This window comes from Tiliqua scincoides, chromosome 5 (assembly GCF_035046505.1).
Source record: "Tiliqua scincoides isolate rTilSci1 chromosome 5, rTilSci1.hap2, whole genome shotgun sequence".
Classification (NCBI taxonomy): domain Eukaryota; kingdom Metazoa; phylum Chordata; class Lepidosauria; order Squamata; family Scincidae; genus Tiliqua; species Tiliqua scincoides.
The window spans coordinates 91,377,731-91,399,091 of NC_089825.1; the positions used below are offsets into that span (position 1 = coordinate 91,377,731).

General features: G+C 44.5%; 1 protein-coding gene across 4 annotated transcripts in view; it reads right to left on the reverse strand.

Annotated features, from left to right (window-relative positions):
• The window catches only part of HDAC5 (histone deacetylase 5), a 129,177-nt gene that overhangs the window by 37,978 nt on the left and 69,838 nt on the right, over positions 1-21,361 (reverse strand). For all 4 annotated transcript variants that reach the window (XM_066628789.1, XM_066628787.1, XM_066628786.1 and 1 more), the window contains 6 exons: positions 16,237-16,499; positions 13,270-13,414; positions 12,282-12,399; positions 9,921-10,051; positions 8,930-9,061; positions 6,698-6,810 (listed from right to left, as the gene is read on the reverse strand). In XM_066628789.1, coding sequence (XP_066484886.1) covers positions 6,698-6,810; positions 8,930-9,061; positions 9,921-10,051; positions 12,282-12,399; positions 13,270-13,414; positions 16,237-16,499 — 902 coding nt within the window. The remainder of the gene's footprint in view (positions 1-6,697; positions 6,811-8,929; positions 9,062-9,920; positions 10,052-12,281; positions 12,400-13,269; positions 13,415-16,236; positions 16,500-21,361) is intronic.

The window sequence follows — 21,361 nt, forward strand, 5'->3', positions numbered from 1 at the left end:
GTGAAATTGCTACCCCCTGCACCCCCTTTAGAGCCAAGGTACTTTCTAAAGCTCAATATAATTCTAATCAGTGGAACACCTGGAGCTGGCAAAGCAACTGAACAAGCTCAAAGCAACTGAATAAATATAAAACTGAAAACTTATGATGGACATCTTGAAGCTTGTGCTCCAACAGAATTGCCATGTGCTGACTTGCAACCCTTGTACCTGATTCCTGAAATACCAAAAGCATCTCAATGGCAGGAAAATGCCAATCCACTGCAGTGAGACTCGTCTAGCCCTGCCCCACCCTGCCTCCTTTGACTCGATTCATGCATGGGTCTTAAAGGGCAGCCTTCGGAACTTGGCCAGAGCTTTTTTGGGGCTTGAATCAAGTCAGAGTCCTTTCAATAAATGAGCAGGTGTGGCTCCGCAGGAAAAAATGGAGCTGCTGGCAGTATACGTGTGTCAGAGTTCTCATTTAAAACTCCCCTGATGTCCCCATCCCATCTGTAAGAAAAGCTCTGAGTGCAGCATTGCAGAATGCGCCAATTGGGTTCTTACAAACCCCAGTGAGAAACCCACCCACCCCCTTTCACTTGTCCCTACTAGTTCCTGAGAAAAACTCCTGAGTCACTTCTGGTTTCAAAATATGTGTCTCTTGAGTCTGCACAATTCAGGGAAACGTGTGTTTGGTGACTCAAGACCGAGTCTTACGAGTCAAGTGTCCCACCCCTGCTCAGCGGTAACTAATTTTTTAAGAAAATATATTCAAGCCTACCCAACAAAATACCATTGCTGTACTGTTGTGGGCAAACCTCATTAGTCAATAAGATCATTGTGAAAATCTGTTAGGGTATGACATACATTGAAAGTACTTCATGTATAAAATAAATAAAAGTACATGGGTTTCCCCCGTATAAAGTGAGTTATCTGAAAGTTAATGCTTAGTTTAAATTAGTGATTCTCAAACTTTTAGCACTGGGACCCACTTTTTAGGATGAGAATCTGGCAGGATCTACCAGAAGTGATGTCACTGAGCGGGAAAATTTTTAACAATCCTAGGCTGCAATCCTATTCACACTTATCCAGGAGTAAGTTCCAGTTGCTATCTTTGTTAGAAGCATATACATAGTCGCCTAAAAAGTACCGCTCTGTAACATTTCCCCAAATGCAATCACATACCATGGGAGGATCAAGTCTAATGTATTAAAAATAAAATATTGAAATGAATGGGGACCCATCTGAAATTGGCTTGCGACCCACCCACTGGGTCCCGACCCACAGTTTGAGAAACACTGGCTTAAATTAATTACTGAATTGAATAATATCACTTTGGTTGAATCATGAGTTTTATTTACACTATCAGGCTAACAGGAGCCTTGTTTGAAGACTTCATTGCATTCTCCTGGATCTGTCAGTCTGCAATCTTGGGAGTTAGTCCCATTGAATGTCATGGGTCTTACATCTGAGTACAAGTGCATAGGATTGCATTGTTAGCAACCCAGAAGTACATAAGTATGCAGCTACACAAGGCATGATACCACTGCAAAGTCCTTATGTTGTTTATATTCAGTAGGCAACTTTTACTATCAACTGATTTATGATTTGGAACCAACCCAAGGAGACAGCATGCAGCGACACACCAAGACCAAGACCGAGGTTATGTTATGTTGCCTGTCTGCCAAAGCACTCAAGGTGGTTTAGATGTTATAATAATTGCTTACCATGACGCAAAAGGAACAAAGAGGGGGAAAAAACAGGCAAACTCAGGTGCCAGCTCATTCACACTGTTACATAAGGGAGTTACATAATGCTGGAATGGTCACCGCAGGAGACAGGTCTGGGAAAGGAGGAGCCAAATGGCATTTGGCCCCAACCAAGCAAAGGAAAAGGGCCTCACTGTTTCCCCTGTCACTCAGATGCAGCCAGGTGGAAGGACTGCAGATGGAAGCAGTTATGCTGCTTAAGATCTCACTGCTGAGGAGGAAAAAGCACCAAGCAGCTTACATGAAAATGCATTGCTAAACTAGTCATATCCATGATAAAAATAAGACATTGGGGTCTACCGCTTCTAAGAGGAATTTTATCAGGGGGACATAGTTTCTTTGGGGTCCCTTCCCAAAGGGGGAAGGGGCAAAACAGGGTGGCAACAGGGGTGGGCAGAATGAGGGCAGGTGGCAGCAGCCAGAAAAGTCTCCAGAGTCCAGGTCTACCAGTCTTCCTGATGCAGAGCCCAGGTATACCTGGTTTCCCAGTTGGTCTGGCCATTTTTCAATCTCCAGAAGGCCTGCTGAGATCCCAGGAAATTTCCAGCTCCCCTCCTTTGGCTCCTAGGCCCCTTTTTGATCCTGGGCCAGGTATGGTGTACCTTCTGCACTCCCTCTCAGAGGACCTGGTGCCAGTTCTCTTCAGACTTAGGTTACACACTATGGATTAAGTTTGGGAGTAATTCCCCACATAACTGGAAAAGGCACTTCCAAGGATGGTCTCTTTCTGCTAGGATATGTCCTTATGGTGGCCGGGAAGTCTATAAATTTTTGCTATGGCTTAGGGGAGATCAAGGGAAAAGGGGAAGGCACGGAACACTACTGCTTCCCCCCTCCTGCCCCTGATCACTGCAGGTGTCTAGAAAATGAATCTCTTGAAAGGACTGATTCAGACTTCAGGATAAGGTTAGGAATGGAAACACTGAATTACTGGTGAGCTTTCTCAAAATGTAGTCTTCCGGTGGGCCCCAATGGTGGCGATGTCATCACAGTATTCCAGGCAAAAAAAAGAAGTTTTGGGATAGGAACTTCCCAAAGCATATTTAACAGGGATGGGCTAAGACGCCACTGGCCAGCAGATGGCACTTTCTCTTCTAACAATGGGAAACAGCCCTAAGAAGTCTACTAAAACTATGTGATGGGAGGGAGGAGGGATTGACCTGCCATATGGGAGGTAATTACATACCCTTCTGGTTTTCAGCTCAGCCATGCAGATGTCAAGATGGGAAGGATTAGGCTGTGCGCAAGAGAGTGAAATGCCCACATGCTTTTTTTTTCTCCCCGCAAGGAGGGGTCATGCTCAGTGAGGGCATCTGAGTGTTCCCCTCAGCTGTGCTCATTACTTTCTACATGGTTGTCTGAAACAACTTGGTAAGGTTTGTCACAACACTGTTCCCATGCACAAACAGTTCAAGAGTAGAAGCACATCCTCCTCTTGAAAAAGAAAGAATCAATATCCCAGATCTCCTCACTTTAATTCCTTCCAGTGTTAGGATTTGCCAAACAGGAGTAGGCTTCTGAACAAACATTGCCCATGAGTGTATTAACTCATGAGGTCTAGATCTGACTTTGGGGTCATGATCCTAATGGGGTCGCGCAGTCTCAGTTATAGGGTCACGGTAACTTACAGGAATGAAAAAGACTAGAGCACAACCAGGTAAAGGGGTAGGCATCTGGTGCACCCCTTCAGGTACCAGGAGATTGTGTCCCAGTCCTGCACAGGTTCTTAGCAATGGTGCTAAAATAGCTTTCACTAGTAGTGTCAGGCTTCATGGTAAACTTCATGCTTTCCCTAATAAGATTATGATGTTCCTAAATATTATGGGTTTTAATGCATGATTTGTGTTTTTGAGTTTATACTCTTGTATTTTTACATTGTTTTTTTTTGTAAGCTGCCTTGGGTTCCTTCAGGAAGAAAGGTGGGGTAAAAACACTGTACAGACAGACAGACAGACAGACAGACAGACAGACAGACAGACAGACAGACAGACAGACAGACAGAAAGTGAACACTGCTGGGAGCGTGTTACGGGTCAGGGAGTAAGGTCCTGGGAGGGGGGTGGGATCAACGATGGGTCCCCAATCTCATACTTTATTTAGTTAGTTATGGAGTTCATGGCATGAAAAAGTTTGAAAACCACTGATCGAGATCAAAATTTTAACAATCCAGCTCTGTAAAGGCCAGTAGATACATGAGATTGCTAAGGTGTTCACAATCTTCTGAAATGCTAAAGGCTCAAGGCAGGCAGCATATCCAATCATGTTCAAAAAAGCTTAAACTGTAATTTAGTGAGATGCCTGTATTGACAAACCAGGGTTTGCGAATAGATGACAACCAGGAATAAATCACCATGGTTTGTAGTGTTGCAAAACTATAATATGTGCTCATTATGGTTGGCTAGATGTCTGACTTGATCAACCAGTTACAGCCATCAGTCTGCTGCACCACGAAGACAAGAAAGCACTTATGAAGTGGAGAGGATAGAAGCATCTCTAAATCATAGTTTTCCTATTGTATGCTTGAAAGCACAATCCATAGTTCATGGTCAAAACTATAGTTCCCACCAGTGGTTGGTCGGCATGTCATTGTTCAGTGTGATATCTGAATTGAGTCTTTGTCACAGACCAGTGAATGGGTGGGTCATTTTGTGGCTCTTTTCTTTTAAAAGATCTGGTGGTTTGTTTCTTAAATGGCATCATTTTAACTTGAGAGAGAACAAAAAAACTGCATTTTCAGAAATGCAGCTAAAAATAAGCTAAAACATTCACAGCTCACCAAAGGACCCCTCCCCTTCTTGCTTGAAAGATGAGTCATCTTTCAAGCAAGCAGCAAAAGTGAGTCCAAGCAATTTCTGTTTGTTCTCAATGCTCTTCTGCTTCCATCTATTTGGAAACCAAGATGACATACTCAATACACATAGCCATCCAATGCTCGACACAAACATGTGCACCTCCTACAGGCATTCACGTGTCCAGAAATACACACTCTGGTTGCAATCACAGCAAGTACAATCACACTCGCGCTTTCAAACGCAAATGCTTTAGCTTCAGTGGTGCACTATTTTAGCAATCGCATGGCCATTTCTGTTATGATTTAAACTTTTGCTATTACCTATATTTACAAGAAAAATTCCATTATGTTTTGCATTACATCAAGCAGGATGGAGGGTGCCTTTGAAAAGGATGCTGGTCATTTATTTATTCTGCCTAGAGGGACTGAAGCAGTTACCCTTGCTTCTTTCAATCAAGAGATTGTGGTGCGCTAGTTACACATCACCTACATGATCATTTTGCATATCTCTTTTTAGTTCTGTGGTGACCATCTGCTGTTAACACTGGATTGGAAGCCCTCATCTAACTATATATTTTTTCTTTCATATCCTCAATGACTAAAGGCTATAATTAGACCAAAGAGCACACACACACAAAAATTCACAGAATGTGGTAATGGGCCAGTACTTAACTTCTTGAGATTTCCAGGTCTTTTTAAAAAACTCACACCGGCACATGTCTAGCTTTCATACACTACTACAGGTAAATTACCACTTATCTGGATATCCTAAATCCAGCCTATTCTGAAATCCAGACACTTTTGTCCAAGACTTTTTTTTAAACTTTCTGTAGTGTGAACACTAGAATGTCTTGTGCTTATTCCCATGTACAGTGCAAGTACACACTGTAAGTTCTGTTCTCTGTTCTGCGATGTGTAAAGGTACAGACATTGTTGAAAAATGTCAAAGCAGCCAGCAGACACTTATATGGATAACCATGAAAAGAGCAAGAGGAAGCATTTCTCATTATGTGATTATTCTGAAATCTAGACACTTTCCTGCCCCAGGCAGTCCAGATAAGGCATACTCCACCTGTACCACCACTCCAAATCTCTAAGCCTCACAGGGCATATGCACAGCTGCCATCTCCTCTCTCTGCAATGCTGGAAGGGAGGTCGGTAGGAAGTTAAGACTGCAGCTGACAAGGCATGCAGGGAGGTAGTTGAGATGAGAAGGTTCAATTACAAAAAATTGCGAAATGAACTGAACAGCCACATAAATCATTAGCCCTTTCATTTGTCTGTCATGGCTGTAACTCTAAAGTTCCAGAGTAGCAGATTTTGTCCAATGGTCTCCTAGTGAAATCCTAAAAGCATTCGTGAGGGATGTAGACCGGTTCAAGTCATGTGATCTAAACACTATTCATTATACTCCTATCTTTATACATAGAGGCCTCTATACATCCTAGTGCAAGAAAATCAGGATGGACTTATTTTATTTTTTGTTCATAACAATCCTGAGAGGTAGATGAAGCTGACCAAAGGAACAACCAGTGACCTTCATGCCTGGGCAGAGATCTGAACCCAGGTCTCCTTGGTCCAAATCTAGCATTCTGTGGTTCAGAGGAACAAAGACAGAGCTGGAGACATAATTGCCAGAGGAATTACAAATGCACAGCTAAGAAGAAGCACCATTCTTATTGGTTTTGTAGACAGGATACCAAATTGGTTCAATACGCTGGGGTACACAGAGCAGCCTATCCTTGAAGCTAGGTGATGTAGTTTACATCAGTAGCAGTTTATGGGTGGGCGAGGGGGCGGCAGATTTAGGGTGTCCTTCACCCTGAGTCTGCTGCCATGTCCCTCACTCCCCCTGCAGATGAGGTGTGCATTGATCTGCTTCTTGTTTGCAAAAAGCAAGCAGAAAGTGGATTATCTGCTTTCTTATATTGCTCCAGGTGTGGTTTCTTCAAACACGGAGTCCTACACTTACCCAATTCTGTGAAACTGTGACAGGAGCAAGGTAAGGTGCATTTTTTCCTCTCTTTTTTTTTCAAAGCAGAGAAGGCAAGCACTGATTCAAGGTAGCATCAGGCAGAGTTCCAGGTCATGCTACTCTGGGGGCCAGGGGATAGGGGAGAGAAACAGTAGCATGGCATCATTCCTTCCACGATCCTTACCTCTGTATGGATATTGGGCACGGAGCCTGTAAGTCCATTTTCTGTGATAGCGCTGTTGGAGCTGTTTGGGGAGCTAGGGCCCGATCCAGGGGCACTGTTGCACATTGAAGACACTGCAAAGAGAAGATTACCCCCACATCAGAGCTTGTACTCAAACGCATGCACTACACAGCACTGAACCAAGATGCCAACTTGTAGGCGTTTCAACTTGCATACCAACTTGTAGGCATTTCAGAATTTCAGCTTCCACTTCTAAGCAGAATCAAATTTCAGATTCTTTCAGCAGATGTAGGTTATCTGCCAGGGCAACCAAAACAGCTCCCAAACCAGGCCATAAACCAGGTTGAAAAGGCCCGGACAATCTGTTTCCATCAATGAATCCGTGGAGCTGAGTTGCTGCTCTGTGCTTGAGCAAACAGCAAATTGCGGGTAATTCTCCAGCATTGAGCTCTTATCCTTGTATTTTTGCTGCTGCTAAGTTTTCGTATCTTAGTTTTGTTACTGTTTTAATTTTCTTCCCCCTTGATTGTGGTTTTAACTTGCAAGCTGCACTGAACTGAAGGGCAAGATAATTTTATTAAAAATATATATAACATAACATTTAGACTTCCTCATCTTAGAATGTGAAGAAGAGGGTTGTACTATGTATGTAAGTATGTCACGTAAGACACAGCTTTCTTCAAGCAAAAAGCTGGCAAAAAATTCTAAAAAATATGTAAAGAAATTTCTTTGGAAAGACCCATTTTGAGAGGTAAGGAAATTCAGAAATGTTATTTTCTGCCCTTGTGTTGACAATTTTCAAATTTGTATTTCGATATGGGATGTAAATAAAAAGCTAATAAATAAATACATAAAATGAATTGTGATCCTGGCCCTTGCGCGCCTCAGGGCCAGGACCACAAAACGCCACCCCCAGGCCTAAAAACATCACTTCTGGAGAAAATCAGGCCTTCTGGGGGCTGGAAAGGTTGCACACGGCCTTCCCTAGACCCCCCAGTAGGCCTTCTGAGGTTTCCAGAAGGCCTAAAAAGATCACTTCCAGTTTTTGGCGAAAACTGGAAGTGATGCTTTTAGACCTTCCGGAGGCCGCAGAAGGTCTTCTAAGACCCTGTAAGGGGGAAAAGAAACAAAAAAAGAAACAGGTGGGGGGGTTGTGGCAGCTCTGTGGAGCATCTGGCCTCCTGACTCCCTCCCCCACCCTCCAGTATGCCAGTGTACAAAACTCTTTGTTTCCAACAAGGAACTTCAGCCCATGAGCTTATGTAACAGTGGGTTTGTCAGTCTGCTGCTGTCCCCTTTGCCAGCTAAAATAAAAAATTCCTTCAGAAAAGGCAGCAGATGTTTCTGGATTATACACCCTCCACCCCCACTGCCCTGCCACCACAAACAAAATGGCTACCATACAGATCATGACCCTCTGGATTAATATCTTAAATTTATCACAAGCACATCTGACTGCTTGTCTACAGTCTTTATTTAGATGTCCCTTCACTTTTCTAACTTGCTCCTTTCTCTCACTGTAGCATAAATTTTAAGAATTTCTTAAATGGAGGTTGTATATTTTGATAGTGATAGCTAAACTAGAGGTTAACAACCCAAGATCTGATGATTCTTGTGAATCAATATATAACGTTCAACCTTCTTTTCTGGCCTCTGCCTTCCTTCACAGCAATACTGCATGGCCCTACCCTTTCCTAGGCATTGTTTCTGATGTTTCCCTGTCTTCAACCCTTTTTGCTCAACGTCAGTCCCATATCTTGTCGGCCTCCAGACACCACCAAGCACATACCTGTGTTAGGTTTTTACCCCATCTCTCTCACTTCCCTTCTTGACCTTATGTCGAAAGTTCAGAAAGCATAATGAGTTAAATGCTCTCTTAAAGCCAGGAATGTGCTGCTGTAACTTTCACGCCAGAGAACACTGCCCTTTAAACGTCAACAAGAGGAGAGGAAAGTGCACTGAAGTTGCACATGTCCAGAAGTTTCCGACTTGTGAGGAAACACTGAGGGAGCTTTCTGAGAGCCAAACGAGACACACTTTCCTGGCATATATGCAATCCCAATTCTGCATTTTCTAAGATGATGAGAAAGCAGAGGGGAAACTTGAAGGGAAAAGGGTAGAGGGCAGTATGCTTGAACACTCACGCATCCAGCTATTTTCACCTGCAAATGCTCCCTCCCCCTCCCCCCCCGCCAAGATATTTTACCCCAGGTCAGGCTCAGTTTCTCTCACCTGTGATTTCAATTGCTCGCTTTTTGAAGGTGCTGATGACGGTCCCATCTTTCCTTCGCAGCAGAGGGCTGCTCCGCCTCTCTGCAACTTTCTGTTTTAACCGCGAGCGCACTTTTAAGTTGGGTTCTGAGGCTGGAATGAGAGGGGGGACATGAAGTAATGTGAATAGGTAAGCTGGAGAAATTGTCGTGTTGCTGGATGCAAGCAATGTGCTTCGGAGGACAACCATACAACCCAGTGGCTGCCTTGCCTGCAGTGGCTATGGGTGCATATGCAAGATCACAAGCGTCCACAAAAACCAAAGTCTTGCTTAACTGAAGACTGAACGATGGGACATGCAACAACCAGCCAGCATGCTAGAGGTAGACTAACTGAATGTTAACAGGAAGCTGGAACTGTCCTGCCTCCTGTTAACATTCTGTTAGACTCCTCTCGGTAGCATACAGGTTGATTGCTTGCACGCCCCATTCTTCAGTTAAGCAAGAATGTTCCTTGTTAAACAAGAAACACTCATGCCTCCATCGATTGATTGATTGGTTGGCAACCTTCAGTCTCGAAAGACTATGGTATAAGCCTACAGCACCTGGTATTCCCAGGCGGTTTCCCATCCAAGTACTAACCAGGCCTGACCCTGCTTAGCTTCCAAGATCAGACAAGATAGCTAATAAAAACAATGGTAATGGATGCAAAGGAGGAGTCCCCCCATATCCGTGTTTTCCGTATCTGCAGGGGCCCTGGAACAGAGTCCCTGTGGATACAGGGAGGCAGCTGTGTACCTGGGCTAGTGATATAACTATCACCATCTAGTTGGACCCTCAGTTGCATAAAACAGATTAATGAGCACTGTCCTATTTGTAGCTCTTTAGATGAAACAAGCCCCCCCCCCCAAAGCCTTTAAAGTGCCCGCCCATCAGGGATCTGAATTTTGCTGCCGCCACTCCACCAACTCAGCACGATCTTGCTTATTGAGCCACCAGGGATGTTCACTGACCAGTTTTCCGAAGAGGAAAGTCGTCTCTACTGTCATAAGTGCCAAGTAAAGGTAGTTTGCAAGAGGGTGGTGTTCCCGGGCTTCCTGTCTGGGGAGGGGAACTCTGGTCCAATGAGGTATGGTGAGCCCCCCTGAGAAAACAGGAAAGGAAAGAGACCAGATTACCAGGACATAGATCAACATCACCATATAGGTAGCATATTCATCAGGCTTCCTCCAGTATCACACTGCTCCCTGTTCTAACCTTGGACTGAAGCTGTAACTTACGATTTCCACAACTTGTGATTTCCAAAGTTAATAAATGAAGAAGGACACAGAGCAGAGGTTTCAGTGCAGTCACACAAGAGGTGGAGATGGTTAAGTCCTTGAAACTGTCTGCACAGTCACAGATTTCAAAACATCCAGGTATTTATACCTTAACTACACATTTGCACTATCAACAAAACAAATTTTGCTGTCATTTGTAATCCAGTTTGCTTTCTCTTTCTCTGCAATTCTAATATTTTTGCATTCTGCCTGACGACATATTGCAAGGTGATGGGAAGTGCACATAGACTTACAACTGAAATATTTGGGGTTGTTTGTTTTTGCTTTGAATCTTCTATAACTTTGGAACTCTTGGCTGCTCCAGACTCTCAAGAGCATAAAACCCAAATACAAACCCAAGCATTTTGCAAGTATGTTTGTTTGGGATGGCTTTTAATAAAGGGGCTACGTAGATCCAGTATCATTTTTAATTTGCTATACAGTATAAAATACTCCTATGCCTTAATTACAGTCTATTTTATCTGGTTGCTTTTCATAGGGCAGAGCACTCTGATCACTTGGAAGGAAAGCAAGATACAAATCACTTAAATAAAATATTATTAACCAAATTAGCAAGGTTAGCCAGAAGTGTGGATGACGGCAGAATCCCATTGCCTTTCAGGCTCCCATAAAGTTGAATGACAACTCAGGGATACTATTTTTGAATGTGGGTTAAAGGGATTGGGGGACGTGACCCAGAAGGTGACAACTGCTAGACAAGAATATCTAGTGCGAACGATAGGGAAGAAGGAAGGAGGGGGCAGGGATCGTTGTCCATCTGGGAGCTTTTCTAAGCTGGCTAAATGGATTACCACTCTAAGAACCCAAGGCCAGGAAACAAGACTGACTATCAAGATGCTGCAGGTGGAAGAGGTCAGAGGCCAAACTGAGCCTATAAGAACATGCAAGGAGGAGTTGCTGCTTTCAGGTAGTAAGTGGGGGTGGGGAGTGGCACTGAAGACAATTAGCGCCCCCCCCCCATCACAAGCCATTATAAATCTTAGTCTGGTGAGTAACATGAAGGAAATGGGGGAACTTAAATGAAAGTATGGGACAGACTAGCAGAAACATTCTTTTCTCTTCACAGCAACATGTCCCTTCACACCAACAACCCCACAAATCCTTAGGCCTTTAGGTGTTTTCCTCCATCTTACCCCACCTCTTTGGCTTCCAACTTCCTTTGTTAATGATCCTTTCAATAAAATAGATACCCAAGACAGAAGCACCCATGAACACGTATTTTAGGGAGCGGGAGGAAAGCCTAGATGTAAGTAAAGGCATAACTGGAGTGGCTGGGGAAGAATTAAGTCATCCGTTCTCTTTGCGTCAAAGTTGCTAGTTCTCTTCAAAAACTGCCTTAGCTGTTACACAATTTATGACAAGGATGTTCTGGCGCCTTCCAGTGTGATGATGTTGTGGACAGAAAAGGAAGTACATAAGCCTCGTACTTCCTGTTCCTCCGCATCTCTGTATTGTCCAAAAATTGAATGTTTGCTTTTGCACACACACAAGGAAATGCACAAACAACTCTTGGCTTGGGGGGAGGAGTTGGGGGGGAAAAGAACATGAAAAGTACTATTTGGGGAAATACAGAGATGCAGGGGAACAGCCTATATTCAACAGCACTATCACATCTGAACTAACTCTCAGAGTGACAGCAAATGATTCACTCTGAATTGATGTCATGTGCCCATGTAAATTATGCTATTTCATCTTAATCTACCCTTAAATTTTTATTCAGCCTTTTGACAACCAGCCCACAGAATCAGTGTATAGTAGTGGCTAGAGTGTTGAACCAGGAAGACCTGGGTTCAAATTCAATCACAATGCTTACTGGGTGACCTTGGGCCAGTGACACTCTATGTCTCTCTCTCTGTCTCTCTCTCTCAGTCAAACCTGAGTTGTTGTTGCAAGGATAAAAGGATGGAGAAGAAGCCACATACGCTGCCTTGGGTAAAATATAAGATGTGAAAAATTAATAAATATTGTCCGCAAAGATTTGGAATTGAGACCTTATTTCACTAAAGCCTAAACAGAGACAAAAGTAAGGCCTACCAGCATTTGGGGTGCTGAGGGAGGGAATGGTTCAGGCCGCCTGCTGCAGCCGGCTCTTTTGACTTGCTGAGGAGGAATTCCTGAAGTTTCAGCTTCACTTCAGTACTGGCAATGGCACCTGTGGAAGAGTCAGGAAAACACTGGTGGTAAACATGCAGGTTGAACCAGTGGCTTCAAGGAGGACGCTAAGGCAGCTTAAAACATTTGAAAAGTACAATACAACAGTAAAAAAGTTACTATTTACAATAGTAAACAGCAGTTCTCTCAGGCCAGTGCTGGTGTCTGTAGGAGATAAAGTTATAAGCGCCCTTTGGCCAGGACACCTTTTCTTCTTGATATGTGAAAATGCAGGGACTACATCCCAAAAAATTAATCAGAATTTCAGATTCATTTATGTTAAATTAAGAGACTTTTTGCACATTCCGGGTAGCACCCAGAGATCAGCTTCTATGAACGAAAGCTCTCTCCAAGAATCCATTACTCTGTGTTTTTATATTTCAATGTAAGTTGCTTTAGGTTTGATGTAAAACACACACACACACACCCACTCACCCACAAAGTTGATTTTTACTTTTGGAATGGAAAGTATAGCTCTAGCTCCCTCCTGTTTCAAATTCCCTAGAATATGGACAGTATATCAATCAAAATTAGGGGTTCCCAACCCATGGTCCATGGGTGCAACAGACATGGACCACAAGCTGATTGGGCCTGGCAGCTGGCAGGCGAGCAAAGCACCATGTGCCTATTGCTTTTTCAGTAATTGTGTGGGCTGGTCCTTCCATTCTCCCTTGGTCCAGACTGGTCCCAAATCAGGGCAACCTGGCAGCCACTGGTGCTATGATGCAATTACACCATTATCACATCCTCCCGCGGCTGCACACTTGGTGATCCGCAACAAACCTGAATGCAGTAGCCTGCGCTCACCAGCAGGAAGGAGAACTGCTGATCCTAACAAATGTAACCTAACAAACACATAGGTGTATATTACTCTCTTTGCTTTTCTCCTTGTTGCGCAAGATAAGTAGCTGTTGCTCCAGACGCTGCTTCTCCAGCTCTTCCTGCCGCTGCTGTTCTCGTTTACGTTGCTGCTCCAGTTCCTGCTGACGCTTTGCTGCTAGCATCTCCTGCTGTTGCTGCAGAGGGGAGATGGGGAAAGAGTTAATGTCACTTTGGGAAACTAGGGTTCGGGGTGGGGGGGGAGAATATGGAAGAAGTTTCCATTAGTGAAATCTTGACATATTTAGTCAATTCAGCGTGTGCCAATTTCTGGGCGCCGACTTCCAATTTTGAAATTGGACAGAGTACCGCCCCACAGCTCCCTGAGAGTGCAGAAGAGAGAGCCCTTATGCCACTAGCAGTTGCATGGCATTACATAAGGGGCTTCTTTCTACAGATATTGTGTTATGGAATTTAGAAGTCCGACAGGACCTCTGGAAATTACATCCTAAAAATCCTGTCCACTGATACACACTTAACTATTTGATCAGGTCATCATCCGAGGTATCCGTTCCCACTATCTGAATTTCCAATAGGCAATGCTGAAGGACAGGGCCTTCTTGGCAATGGGCCCTGGAATCCAAAAACATCTTCAGAAGTTGTTTGGATTTCATGGTGACTGAGTTTGCTCTTCATCTTGTTGGCTCTTGGTGTTTATTTTTCTCATTAGCTGTTTTCTGGATTGATAGTTGTAGTAGCTTTTTAAGCGCTCTCTCTAGTGAGAGAGGGAGGGAGGGAGGGAGGGAGGGAGCGCGCACACAGACACGCACAACCAATAATATGATTGTTTTCATTTATACTATTCTTTAAGCCACCTTATTTATGGACAGAAAGGCAGAATACAAATATTTTAAACAAAATAAAACTACCCCCTCTTGGGATATTCCTCAGAAGGCAGCTGCTATTTTCCCTTGTGCTAAGCCCCTAAACCTGTCTGAGATGCTGTCCACAACTGAAAACACTTTCGTGGCTATGTTATTAACATGTTCTGTCTTATTGTCCTCATGCAGCAAATGCTTCAATAGCTTTGACTCTTGTATTCTTTTCTACAAGGGGCACAGCAGAGGAACCTGACTCTGAATGAGTCAGACCTCTAGCCCATCTAGAACAGCATGGTCAACACTGACCAGCAGAGGTTCTCTAAGATTTCAGACAGGAATTTTTATCTCTGCCCTACCTAGAGATTGAACCTGGGACCACCTGCACACCAAGCAGGTAGTTTTCCAGTGGGCTATAGCCCCTTTCTATGAACTTCATCCTCCCATGATCAGTGTTGCTCTTTCTATTCTATTCTCTTTCTATTCTGGGTGATATCTCAGAAGCTGTTTCGTTTAGTCACATCAGATAGACACACAATGACACGAACAATGCAATTTTACATATGTTTACTTGGAAGACAGTCCTACTGCGCTGAATGGGGCTTACTCCCTAATAAGTGTTTTTTGACTGGCAGCCTATCAGTGCAATCCTAATGAAGTGCTTTCACTCAAATAGTTGCTACAGTCAATGGAACATGCTCCTATTCAAGTGTGCATGGGATGACTGCCTGAATCTTGCTTTTACACATGTTGAGAATGTAAAGATGTCTTTGTAGGAAAAACAGGTGGGTGGGTGTCAAACTAGAAGAAAACGAAGTCAAAAGCAGAAAAGAGGTCACCATTGATGACGACTGCTGAATAAATGGATAAGTGGATAAGCACACATCAGATCTAACATTTTAAAGAGAAAAAAATCAAAACACAGAAAACCAGATAAGGAAGAAAGCTAGGCTCAAAGCAGTTGCAAAACACTTATCCAGACACACCAACAGCTGGACTGCACAGACATCACAACACTAGTGACACCTATGCAATATGTTCAGGTTTAAAAAGAAAATAATATAGGATACAGTATTTGGTGGGGGATTTCACCAAAGCCCCAGCTTCCCTGGTTTGATGCCCAGAAGCTGTTGGTTCACTCACGGAGTGCAGGATACTTCTAAGTATCGAATGGCAGAAATTTCAGTATACGATCCACACACATTACAAAAAGTAGTCTCTGCTATTACAGCATCATTCCAGTTGTGCCTGAAGCTTTGGAGGCTGGAAGCTCACCCAGAAACATCAGAAACATATAGGCAGTCTGGGCAGATGAGCCAGAATTAGCACCTCACACCCTTCCAGTGACAAAACTCTGAAATGTATCTGTTTCCACACCATTTTCAAATGAATCTGTGTGCAGAGAACACTGCAGTAGTCTAAATAGGTTACCAAAGCATGGATGGGTGACTGCTGCTAGGTCTAAGTCAGAGAGTAAGGACTGCCCATTGAAAGCACTTATATGCTAGCTCTGGTTCAGGCCATATACTCTGACTATCATTTGCTGGGGAGCAATAGCTGGGAAAGTGTATCTCTTCATCTCCTGCTTGTGGGCTCCCCAGAGGCAGATGATTGGCCACTGAGGAAAACAGGATGCTGGGGTAGATAAGCTTTGATGTTCACTCCCAGCCACAGTTTCCATCAGGGTCTCAAGTAGCAAGGAGGAGAAGGGCTGAGGAGAACTCATAGACCGTGCGCCTGTTCTTGCAGGGGAAATGTAACCCCCTTTAAATACAGGCAGGCCTTTCATCCCCTCATCTCTAGGCCTAAAGACTTCTTTCTTGTCTGGGTTAAGCTTTGGTTTATTAAACCTTATTCTGCCCATAATGGTCCCAAGTCATTTGCTCTAAGGAACTCACTGCTGCACCTGGATGTGGGGGGAAAAGAAAAACAGATCTGGATGTCATCAGCAGAACGAATAGCAGATCAGTGACAAAATGCATGCTTTGCTGGTATTCTGTCCCAGGTTCCATGCATCTCCAATAAAAAAAGACCTCAGCAGGGCTGGAGAGCAATTGCCAGTCAAAATAGATAATACTGGGATAGGCAGACCAAAGGTGGAACACCGTACAAGGCACCTTCCCCATTCACCTCCAAATTACCTTGAGGTGCTTCTGCAGCTGGACTTCGTGCTGCCGTGTGAGATGCTCATGCTGCTTCTGAAACTCGGCAAAGAGCAGCTGTTTCTGCAAATGCTGCTGCTGTTTCAGGGCCAGTAATTCTTGCTGCAGCTGCTGTTCCCGGACGGCTGGATCCACAGTGGGCACACTGGGCCGGGCATCCATTCGCAAGTCCACCGGGCTGCTGCTGCTGCTGTTGCAAGAGCTCTGCACCACCACAGGAAGTACCGGCTTCAAGTCCACAGCTGGGGATAAGAGAGAAGGACAACAGTTGCAAAGATACCATCGCTATAACAGCAAATGCTGCAATTATGTGCATTTGTTTTTAAGAGAAGAGTTATGCACCAAATAGAAATTTTCGTGCTTGCATGGCGCAATCCTCACAGGCCTATCGCTGTCTTATGTATGCTAACTTTTCAGCTGTGAACCCTCCTTAGCTATTGGCTGGATTGCTGGGATTTCATGGAGAGTTCACACACTCTCCAGAGGGAAACTGTCATCATGAGAAGCATTATTATTCTCATAATACAAAATCCTTCAAATACAAAAAGTCACTGAATTATTAAGCTAGGCACCACCAATATACTCCTTAGTTCTGAAAGATTCACCTGCCAGTTTTTCCATGAGCTCATTGCAGGGTTGCCCCAACGCACCTTTTTATCCAGCTGAGTTTTAAGATTCCCAGGGAGGCAGGTTCAGGAAATCTCACTTAACCTTCACTACCCTTTCAGAGACCGTCACTGTCGTTATTTTCCCATCCAGACATTAAGGTGGGATTCAAGAAACTGCCTGAAGGTGGAAGGAAATATGATTTGCAAATGGACATGTGTCTTAACTCCTTTCCTGATGTTCAGCCAGCCAGCTTCTGGAAGTGTGCCAAGTGAATGTCTGGAGAGCTGAGCAGATATACAAGCCAGCCTCTTTGCAAAGATCTTTGGGCCTTAAGTTACAGGTTGGGAAAAATAACAATCAGAGTGCTTTTCACAGGCATATGCCTATGTGAGTGGCATTCAAACATGGCATTCCTCATCTAATGTTGTACAACAGTTGTTGGCAACCTTCAGTCTCGAAAGACTATGGTATCGCGCTCTGAATGGTGGTTCTGGAACAGCGTCTAGTGTGGCTGAAAAGGCCGATTCGGGAGTGACAATCCCTTCCACACCGGGAGCAAGTGCAGTCTGTCCCTGGTCTGTCTCCCTGGCTATGGGCCTTCCTTCTTTGCCTCTTTGCCAAACTGTTGGTCAAGTGTCTCTTCAAACTGGGAAAGGCCATGCTGCACAGCCTGCCTCCGAGCGGGCCGCTCAGAGGCCAGGGTTTCCCACTTGTTGAGGTCCACTTCTAAGGCCTTCAGATCCCTCTTGCAGATGTACATGTACAACAGGGGTGTTAAAATAAGGCCCGGGGGCCGGATGCGGCCCATGAAAACTTTTTATTTGGCCCTCAGGCTCTTGGCTGCTGAGTAGTGGTGAGGTGTTACTGCTGAAAGGGAAGCCCATGTGAAAATTGGGCTCTCCCATATCTTGAAATATGATCAAGATTTACATATTTTCTCTTCTGTCATTTGCAGTTTCTGTCATTTGCAGCACACCGAGTTCCTAAGTGTGAAAAAGTGCTAATTTTTATGACCTGTTTAACGACATCACTTCCTGCCTTATGACATCACTTCTGTCCCTCAGCAGGCATCATGAATGCTATTTGGCCCTCTGGATGAAACAAGTTTGACATCCCTGTTGTACAACCTACACTTCTACTTCTGGATTCTACCACCTCGTTGTGTTGCACATGTAGTCCATGATGGACAACTGCGGTCAAAATATCCTGAAAGGGGTTACTGAAAGGGTCATTTATCCTCGGATCAGATCTGCGAGGCTCCCCTCACGGCCCCCCCCCCAGATGGCAACAGGATGCAGGTATCTTGTTCTCTTGTGTACTCCCTGAGGCATCTGGTGGGCCACTGGACTTGATGGGCCTTTAGCCTGATCCAGCAGGAGTCTCCTTATGTTCTTATGTTTTTCCATCACAGCCAACTAGAATAAAGAGGGAGGGTTTTCCAAACAGAATTCAGCTTCTGGGTCTCAGCATCTCTAGCTTAAGAGCAGGGGTGTCCAAACATTTTGGCAGGAGGGCCACATCATCTCTCTGACACTGTGTCAGGGGCCAGGAAAGAAATAATTAATTTACAATTTAAAATTTGAATAAATTTACATGAATGAATATATTAGAGATGGAACTTATATGAATGAATGAAGGTCTTGGAATAGCTCAAGGCCTATAAAAGGCCGTGCACAAAGCAAGGCCAGCCTTTCCTTCACTACCACTGCTACATCACAGACATGAAACAGTGTGTAGTGGAGGGCGCCCTCATCCTACAGCTCAGATGAGAGGTCGAACAGTTGTCATCATGCTGAGAGCAGTTGCATTGGGCCAGCACGGGCTCCAGCAAGTCTCCAGAGGGCCAGAGGCTCATTGGAGACTGGGGGCTCCCCAAGGGCCTGATTGGGAGCCTCTGAGGGCCGCAAGTGGCCCCCGGGCCAGGGTTTGGGCACCCCTGCTTTAGAGGGAAGCAAAATCACAGGCTTTAGTGACTGTGGGCAGAACCCAGAACCAGGGGGTTTTCAAATCCACCCTGCCCTGCAATGCATATAGACCCTTTTGCCTCTCTAACTTCACCACCACTACCATTGCCGTTCCTCTGTTCCAGGCACCAGATCTGAGTCACTCTCCGCCGCTTTGGCACACTGTGAATGAACGAGGCCCTGCGGTGACTCATCAGATGCGTACCCTCCGCCTTTCACTCACAGGCTGTTGTAAAAAAGCATGTGCTGTTTTTATTAAAGTCACACGTGTACGCTTTCAAATGTGTGCATGCATGCATGTATCCACCCACTGACCCACTGAGCATGGGCACCCACCTACGCCCCAACCATTCCGCTCGAATACAGAAGACGGGGCTTCAAATGGCACTGTAACAATGACAGTGGCACAGCACAAGCAGCTGATCTAACCGTCCCACTAAGTAAATTTCCTCCCCCTTCCCCCCTTTTTCTCTAATTATGAGCAAGGGGAGGGAAGGGAGGAAAAAAGCCACTCAGACAAAGAACCCAGGAGCTAAATATAGAGGGAGCCAAACAACAGCTGTTCACAGAAAAGAGGGGGAGGGAAAAAAGAAGCAGTCGACCGAGAGGTGAGAAAGGCAGAATGGAGAAAGCAGAATAGAAAGAGGAAACCCAAGGCTTACCACAGGCTGGTTCTCACATCTTAACACTGATTTGAATTACTAGCCTACCCTGCATAGGCTAGTGATTCCAATAGCTACAGGAGGCAATAACTAGAGGAGGCAACACCAGAAAGGCAGAGGGGGGGGGGGGACGGAAGCTGCAAACTTCTAGGAAATGAAAAGGATCCTTCCTTATTATCAGCAACATGTCTGGATTAGCATCTTCCTTAAGAGCCACCACAAAATATCAACGTGTGTATGAATGAACACCGAAACCAATGCTAACCCCATTTGAAAGAGTAGCTCGTCTCAAAGAAATGACTGTACGTACATCACAAAAATGCTATATTCGTAGCTTGTAATTATATCCCTCATGTACCTCGAAACATCCAATGCTAGCTCAAATCTCCATGGTTATTACCAACTAGCTGCCTGTACCGGGAAAAGAAAGGAAGCACTGCGTTACACAAAACGGACGGTGTGTAGACAAGTCATGACAGTCAACTAAGAACATCGTGTGATCTAGGAAGAGGACTGGGGTCCAAGCCATCTCAGCCCTGGAAGCCATTCTTTAAAGGTAGATAATAATAATAATAATAATAATAATAATAATAATAATAATAATAATAATAATAATAATAATAATAATAATAATAATAATAATAATAATAACTTTATTTCTACCCCGCCTTTCTCCCCGAAGGGACTCAAGGCGGCTTACAACATATTAAAAACAATTTAAAAAACAAATAAAAACATATTAACACATACTAAAAACAGCAGTCAGAGTAAAAAAAAATAGGTAAAAAGAGCATAGAGCAGCAGCAAGTCATAAAAGAATCAGGCCTGTAAAAAAATATTAAAAGATGTTAAAAAGATGTTAAAAGGCCAAGAACTCAGAAGGCCTGTTTAAACAGAAGGGTCTTCAGGCCTTGCCGAAAGGTCTCAAGAGAGGGAGCCATTCTTAAGTCAAGGGGAAGGGAGTTCCATAGCGTTGGTGCCACTACTGAGAAGGCCCTATTTCTTGCAGCCGCCCCACGTACCTCCCTAGGCGGCGGCACTTGTAAAAAGGCCTTCTCTGATGACCTGAGAGGGCGAGCCGGATTGTACGGGAGCAGGCGATCTCTAAGATACCCTGGTCCAGAGCAGTATAGGGCTTTAAAGGTCAATACCAGCACCTTGAATTGGGCCCGGAAACGAATGGGCAGCCAGTGCAGCCGCTGGAGAAGCGGACTGACAGGGTCGAACCGCCTACCTCCAGTAACCACACGGGCCGCCGCATTCTGCACTAGTTGCAGTTTCCGAACCGTCTTCAAGGGCAGCCCCACATAGAGTGCGTTACAGTCTTAAACATTATTTTTCCGCAGATTTCTGCCCCTTCCCCCCAGGAGGAAAAGTGCAGAAAGCGGTTATGTGTTTTTATTCCAAGGACACATTTTTATAAATTCTAATCTCTTTAAAAGCATGTTTGGTAGGTGATATAGATGGCATAGTGTCAGCAGATACAGCCACAGTCATTACCCATGCACCCCCCTCCCCAGCCCAGCCCAACCAGCCAACAGTGACCAATGTGTAGAGGTGTTAGAAAACGGTGAGACAGCTGCTTGTTGGCAGGGAAAAGGCATTATGAATGAGCGCTAGGCCAAAATGGGAAAGTGAGATGCACTTTGCAAACATTTTTGCCCCTGAAGAGTGCACATATCTCCTTTGGGATAATTTTTCCCACACTTTGCAAAAGGTTAAGAGGCTATTTGCAAAATGATGGATGCTGGGAAAAAGAGAAAACATGTCCCTGCTGTGGAGGCAGCCGGTTTGCACCCTCTCTTCCATACTGAAGACAACGGAAGCTTTATTTGGACACAGTGACATCATTGTGTAACCAAATCTCAG